The sequence below is a fragment of the Mesitornis unicolor genome, unplaced genomic scaffold, assembly GCF_000695765.1.
Source record: "Mesitornis unicolor isolate BGI_N332 unplaced genomic scaffold, ASM69576v1 scaffold8136, whole genome shotgun sequence".
NCBI classification, from domain to species: Eukaryota; Metazoa; Chordata; class Aves; order Mesitornithiformes; family Mesitornithidae; genus Mesitornis; species Mesitornis unicolor.
This window is the reverse complement of record NW_010192922.1, coordinates 87,913-95,607: the sequence shown is the minus strand read 5'-3', so window position 1 is coordinate 95,607 and position 7,695 is coordinate 87,913. Positions and strand designations below refer to the sequence as shown.

Sequence of the window (7,695 nt, the reverse complement as noted above, 5' to 3'; positions counted from 1 at the left end):
ACCCTAAAGGGATTCTTCATACACAGTAATGTTGGTGCCAAATGAAGGAGAAAGTAAAATCAAGGAGACTGTGACTGTGACAAGAGTGATGCGATTCAACATATTTATCTGTGAAAAGGCCCTTACTGACATGATATTTTGCTTTGCTTTACAGGTACTGTCCATCACTATGAGCTAATTTCATAGCGAGACTGTAGACCACTTGATCAGTGGAAGATAAATCTCCCATCTGAAGACGGGTTGATTTGGTTCCTTTCTACCACTAAGATGTGCAGTTGGTGAATGTATTTGCCCCACCACCTCTAAGTTAACGGTGTGCCAAGGACAGACGTGAAGCAACTCTTTCTCTGGATATTGATGTGGTATCTTCTTAACGTGTCACGACGCCTCAGGCCTGCTGACAGCAGAGGATATGGAGGCTCTTGAAGTTGATGACGTTAGCCCTGCCTTGGAAGTGACTGAAGACTTTTTCAATAGTTTTGATACTAAGCTTGAAAAGATTGTGCAGCCCTCTGAGGTGTACGGTGTACAGGAGGTCCCTGAACTGGTTGGGCATGAGGTATTTGATCAGATAAGAGACAGCAGGAACCTGAGGAACGTCGCCTCCTTAGCCAAAGGTAGCCTTATCTGGGATCACTGCAAAAATGGCCTCTTGGAAACCAAAGCTCAGACAGCATTCCCTGCCAAAGACCCACGTGTGGTGCAGAGGAGAACAGCTACTGACAACCTTGTTTGGGCAGGAGAAGGGGAGACCACAGCTTTTAACATCTTCAGTATCTGCCAGCGGAGGAGAGACAGGCCTCGCTCAGTGAACGACATCCTGGTGCAGAATGAGGAAGCCTCCACGTTCAAGCCAGGACACAACAGGTCCCGCTCTGATATCAGCCATGTAAACTGGGCAGTGGTCGTCACGGGCACCTCCTTGCAGCAGCCAGCTGCTCCTGGTCGGGACAATAACTGCGCTCTGCTCTCTTACCTGGCGTTAACCGAGGGAGAGGACATCCAGGGAAACACAGGTTTGTGCTGATGCTTTATTGTTGCTGTTGGTTTGAGGATGTTCCTATTTGGTTCTAGTATCTTGAAAGAGGAGCTGCATGTTTAAAAAAAAAACCTGAACAACCCTCCCCAACCCAACTGTGAGATGCCTCTTAAGATGACAGAAATCAGCATGGCTCTGTTGTCTTTGGTATAGCTCTGTCTGTTTGCCTGCCTATCGATCAGTTTTTAAACCAATCTTGACTTTTGTTTCTGCCATGGTTTGAAAAACTAAGCTTGTTTTACTTTTTGCTTCTATTTTGTTCACTTTGACTCAGGAAAAAATATTTTTTTTTGTTACATATTTCTGATAATTTCCTTACCTGCTTTTCCCAGTGTTTTGAATGCTAAAACTACTGGGAGAATGGCAAATCCAAACAAAGGCAGTTTTCATGAAAGTTAAAGAGCAAGCATTAAAAAGAGTGTGTACAAAGCTTTACTGTGAGGCCTGAGAGCTCTGCTCTGTTTCTTTAAGAAATGTTGGCTATTCAGTCCATAAACAATTAACAAAACCTCAAGCATGCTGTTTGTGCTTGTCAATATTAAGGCATCTCTGCCAGCTTTGTGTGGGGTGCAGGAAGTCTTGTTATCAGGTTGAGGCAGGCATCTCCAGTGAGCCATACGTACATAGCGATGTTTCAGCAAGTGATACTTCTTTTCTCAAGCGCTGCACTGGGCTTCAGAAACACTGAACCAGTGTCTGCATCTCCACAATTTATTTTGTAGGTACCAGAAGGGGACTGGGCACTTATGGAAAAGAAAAGCAGTAAGTGCCACAAAGGTTTTATAATCTAAATAAAGGCAGGACTTAAAGGAATTTAAAAATTGGAGGGTTGTAAGAGTGGCTGAAGAATCTCTCCCAGTCCTCACCTGTCGCCCAGCATCAGTCAGTACCTCTAAGGTGCTCAGCCCACGCTTCTTCTATTGCTTTTTGCAAAGGTGCAAGGCATTTGTCAGTGCTTGCTGTGTGCTGTCCAAGAGGCTTTCTGCATGGGATGTTTGAAGGCAGGGGTACCTTCTTTGAGGAGGGAGAACTTCTGTGCTCTGAAAATGCAGTCTTTGAACCTGTTTCTTTAACCTGTTCTGTTCAGCTGCTGTGCAGGTTTTAGAAGGCAGCCATGGTATTTCTTCCCTCTGTCTTTACGAGAGAGCCTGCTGTAGAGTTGGCTGCTGCTACTATGAGCGTGAGCTGAAAAGAGAAAAGCAAAAGCAAAAAAGTAGGTGTTGCAGATAAGTGTATCTGGGTCTGATAATTATTCTTCACAAAAGACTGCAAAATGTATTCTAAGGTTGACTAAAAGCTGCTGCAGTGGTTAAAGGGGTCACAGTGACTGCAGCCTGTGGACACACTCCGATTAAACGATTACAGATGAGATATTTGAGAGCAGCTTCAGCCACTCCTGTCAGTCCTCACTGCGGTGCAGGACTTCCCTCTGGAGCCTGCAGAGGTCTCCCAGTACTCTGAGGCTGGCCGAGTTGCTGCATAGATTAACTCTTCACAATTCTTTTTCCTTATCTTCATGGTGTATTTATTACTATGAGCTTATCTGTTCCTGCTGCTTGCTTTTTTATCATCCAAATAAAATGAAACTGGATCCTTTCCATGTGCTGTGAAAGAAAAGGATCTGAAAAGAAACTGTGCCTTTTGGGGCAGTATCTCCTTAGGCCTGCTGGCAAAACAGCCAGTGTACAAGAAGTGGGCACTGTTTGTGCTAGGGAGCAGTGTGAAGTGGTAAGTGGAGCTAGAAAAGACGGAAGTTGTAAGCAAATTCAGGGCAAGCTTTTGTATTTCTGGGCATGTGCCCTGGCAAACAAAGGGAGAATGGGGCTTCTGTAGTATCCAGCAAAAGCTTGCTTAGATCGTTAAAGCACAATGTGAGCAGTTATTTTTGATAGTCATCTGGATGTTTTCATTCAAACACCGCCACTCCCAAAAGTGTGGGTGCTATAGTGCTTTTCCCAGGTAGCTGGTTTTGTTTGCCTGCCCTGCCTATGAGCTCGGGGAACTCCAGAGCTGTCGTTTTGCTGAGCACCTGGAGACTGACAAACTGTCCTTGCTGCAGAAGGCTGGTGCCTTGTGCCCCTCTCCAACAAGCAGCTTTGGCGGTCCTCAGCCAGCCCCATTGATTTTGGCAGTATATTCTGTCAGAAAGCTGAGTCCAACAGGGTATTTGCAGCACTGTGGGATGGCAAAATAGACATACCAGAGAAAGGTGACTTAAAACTGGTCAACAGGCCTGAATTCTACTGTGTCTGATCAAGGCTAGGATTTCACATCCTTCTTTCAACTGATTGATTTGAAAAAATACCCTCCCCCCCCGCCTTAATATCTTTTTATCTGTCTGGGAGCATGGCCATCATTTGGGAGACTTTTAAGGTATGATCTTGTACTCAGAGTTTGTGCAGGGGTTATTTCAAGAGAAGTTTGAGCCCCTCTTCATATAGCTCTTGTACATATTAGAGACTTTTGTAGTGTGTTTTTGGAGAGGTGAGATCTCTAAATCTGTATTCATAAGCAACGCACCACTGATTCACATGTTGGGTACTGGGGGTGATCCTTGAGTTCTCAGGAGTGATTTTACAGTGCTGCTTTCTTTTAGTCTGGTGACCACACAGACTTTATGTTGGGGTGTTTTCTTTGCTTGTCAGATATCCTCCCGTTTGGCAGCGGTAGTGGTGGCTGGTACTAGCTCTGTGCCTGTGACGTGTGCTCGTGCAGCAGTTAGTGGTGCGTATCGGCGTGCAGAGCAGGTTGGTGGTGGTGGGTCACAGAGCAGCAGACGGCAGTGCCATCCGCTGTTGTTCTGCTCCGGGAGAAGCTGCAAAGAGAGCTAGCTGGAAAGGGGAGGTGTGGCAGGTTAGGGAGCTGCTGCAGAGGTGGAGGTGGCCAGAGGTCCCCAGAGGTGTGAAACATTGGAGGTGTGACACACAGCCTTCATGCTTCCCCACCAGTGATGTCTAAGTAAAGCCTGGCTTGTGACCCATCTACCAGGGAGGTTTCTGAAGCCTGGTTGCCATTTGTGATTTTGCAGAAACACTCCTGCAGCAGTCTTTTGTCTGTGATATGTAGAAGCTACATAGCCAGGGCAGACCAAGAGGCTGTTAATTGCCACTGGGATGGCAGAACATCATAGATCCATGGTGTTGTGCAGAAGATAATGGTGCTGTCATCCAAGAAGCAGATGTGCAGAAGCAGTACTTCTGCACCTCCCTCTCTGGAGAGCAAGAAGCCTCAAACCACTTGGAAATAATCCCAGAGGTATAAAGCCAGTTGGAGAACCGATGCCCCCTCTGTGGCCAGTTTATTTTCAGCACTAAAAGGTAGTCAGGAAGAAGGTAGCTGTTCTGCAGAGGTTTGGGGCCTTTCAAGATTTAAGGAGGTAAAAACGTTGTTTAAGACCCAATGTGAGTTGGATGCCCTCTGCCGTAAGTGCCAGGACTGTCTGTGCATCTAGCAAGAGGTAGCCCCTTCTGCCAGGAGATTAGTTTAAATACACCACACACTAAGGAAAGTGAGGGTTAGTAGGGACAAAAGAGAGGTGGGGCATTTTGCCCAAGAGCAAATGGATAATTTGGATCACTTGAGTTCAGCTCATCTGCTGGATGATGTTTCCCTCTAACCACCCTGGCTAATTCAGGGAGTGCAGCACTTGTTCCCTGCAGGCTTGCTCCTGATGACACCTTGGGCTTGGGCACCCTCTGAGCTGGAAGGGCCATGGGGGGCTGGCAGAGAGCAGCAGCAGCAGACGGCAGCTGTCTTGGGTGGAGGGAAACGTGACCTACCTTGCCTGCGAGGGTGATGGAGAGGTGAGTGTGGTGGGAGGTGACAGGAAGGACTCACATACAGGGGATAAATTCACAGTGCAGGAGGATTACAGTTAGCAGCACTGATGAGCTGATTGTGAAGCTGTTCTGGTTAGGAGAGTTATTCTTTATGGAGATTTTTGCTCTGGAGTTATGACACTCCATAAAGCTAATGAACAGAGTTTTCATCTTCTGAGGCAGTGCTGATTGCTTCCAGTGATGATGTGATGACTTTCATAACTGAATTTTCAGGTTAGTTGCTGTTATTTCCTTAGTGGTGTCAGCTAACTCTCCTAATGTGAACTGACCCTGTTTTTGTAGCTTTGACAGTCACTTTATATCCTTTCTTCCTTATTTTTAAAGCTGAATTGAGTAAATTTATAAAAAAAATCAGCAACTCCATCTTGGTTTGATATTCTCACTTCTTTTTCAAGTGTCACTGTTTTATGTGTCTCCTAGCTGGTGGTAGGTAGCCATAATCCTTCTGTCTCTTCCAGGGTTGAGCCCTGTTCTGGGTTGGTCTTGCACTTTGACTGAATCCAGCCTCCTTTTCCACTGCCCCCATGGCACAGGCACTGTGTCAGTATGCACAAGGTGCTGGTGGTCTGCTCAGCAAGCACCATACAAGTTTTCAACTTTCTGCAGAGGAGCAAAAAGGATTGGATGGAGTGGCAGGGCAGGTGGGATCCTGTGGACTTCAGCTTTTTCTTGTACAATGCCACACCTGAAAGGAAACACATAAAGAATAACTTGTTCAGGTTCTTTATCTGTTTAGGGAGTTCATTCAGTGAGTTGTTGTTTTGGTGGACAGCTAAGCCAACTTAAATAGCAATGCGTAAATCTAAAACAAAGAGTTTGCAAGTTCAACATTTTCAAAGCAAGTTTTGCTTTTCCAAAGCCTAAGGAAGATGAATAAGACTGAATGCCCTTCTGGTGGAGAGAAATGCTCTTTCTTTATATAAATTACTGTAAACTGCTACCTAGTTACAAATCCCATTACTGTAGCGGTCCTTTGAAAAGACACAGCATTGGGAGAAGCAGCCAGATTTGGCTCCAGGACAGCCACCTGCTGCAAATTTGTGGCTAACTATCAGTGCCATTATTTCAGGACCAAGTGGAATCAGATATTCTTGCCTGAAAGAGATACACCTGTATAGCCAGATAGGAAAATAGATGGGAAGAAAAGACTGTTCTTTTTTAAGTAGGAGGGAAGTGGACATTGTGGATCTCAGTCACGCTGGCTGAGGCAGTTTTTCCCTAATTTAGCAAAACCCACCAAACCCAACCCAGTTTGAGAGCATTTTAGGTCTCAAAGGTGCCTGTTCAGTTCTATGGAAACCAGCAAGGAGGACTTTTGACAAAAACTCTCTAACTTTTGCTTATCTCTTACTAAGCATTTGAGAACCCAGAGAGGAGTGCCACCTCAAGAGGCAAACCCTCAGAAACTAAGCATCTCTGCCTCTGCTCTTTTCCAAGTTTCTTGGTACTACTGTAATCCGAAATGCTTCAGTGGAGAAAAACAGGACAAGTTTTCCAGCTGCACCAGCAGGGATACAAGCACAGTCAGTTGTTCAGGAGCGCGTTATCTTCTGGACATGCTGAAACAACATTTGGGCTCCCTCTCCTGTGGTGCTGGTAGCACCAACTGCCCCGAAGTGTGGAGAGGGGTAGGTGTGTTCTTGGTGCAGGGTTCCCAGCTGGGTTGAGTGGGCAGTTCCCAAAGGAAAGGAGAGACACTGAAAAAGATATTGCCCTGTCCCAAGCTGCTCTGTTTCTCTCTGCCTCCTTCCCCCTCTTCCCTTGAAATTATAACTCCAAATGGCTCAGGTGCAGGCCATTTACTGTGATTATTTCCCTTTTTTCACTCTTCCTCAATTTATTCTCCGTGTCTCTGTAGGGAGGAAAAAAGATGCAGTTTCTGTTTGGAAGGTGGATGGAGAGATTTGCTCTCTGAGTGGAAAAGTATTATCTGGCACACCGCACGTCGAGGAGATAAAGGAGCAGAGGGCTGCAAGATGTGTACGTGTAGCATATGGATTCAACCTGTCCCTGCCAGCATCTATTGCCCTGACCTAAACAATACAAAGCATTTGAATTTTAATTGAGTTGGCTGCTGGTTCTGTCCCAGTTAGAGTGAGAGTCAGTGGACCCGGTTCATGGGAGCTTGAAGGGAAGGAGTGGGGTGAAGGAGGGAGAGCGGGGTGCCTCTGTGAAAGGCAGCAAGAGATAGCCTTTCTCTGACTCAACAAAAGGCAAGCAAACCTGCATGCAGATGAAGGAGAGGTGGCTGGGGGAAGGTTACGAGTTGTCTTATGGAGAAGCTTGAACTGTCATCTGTACTTGATGGAAGCGAGAGAGATTGCAGTTGGAGCTGCAGAAGCGCTGCCTCCCTGATTGGATTAATAGAAAGGGAAGATGACTCTAGAATGGCTGCCCATTATCTGCACTACAAAGGGATTAGTGTGGGTTTCAGAGAAATTAATGGCTTTTGAGTTAGCGCAGAAATACTAATGAATGTCAGGGGCAGAGATGTACAGTGAACAAAATTGGCTCTCTGTTAGCGTGTGTGCGCGCGCGTGTGTGTATCTGTCCATTTGGGCTGTGAAAGTGCTTTTTCTCTACCATTTTGAGTTTTAGATTAGGCTTTCAGTTTTCATATTTAGCTGAAATACTCTCAAGTAGCTTATTTGTTGGCAAGGTATAGTTATATTGATTTATTTTCCACCTTTTCAGACCTATTGCCAAAGCAGCAATTTTTAAATTGTTGTTATGATTTTAGTCATATATGCAGGAAATCTTTGTGGGTAAAGAATGCTCTGAATGTGGTGTTGAGGGCCGACTCCATTCTGAGTAAGT

General features: G+C 45.7%; 1 protein-coding gene across 1 annotated transcript in view; it reads left to right on the top strand.

The window, feature by feature from the left end:
* The first annotated feature begins 412 nt into the window (after nucleotides 1-412).
* Nucleotides 413-7,695, top strand: part of PLEKHM3 (pleckstrin homology domain containing, family M, member 3) — a 73,510-nt gene continuing 66,227 nt past the window's right edge. The window contains exon 1 of the mRNA XM_010187283.1: nucleotides 413-1,016. Coding sequence (XP_010185585.1) covers nucleotides 413-1,016 — 604 coding nt within the window. The remainder of the gene's footprint in view (nucleotides 1,017-7,695) is intronic.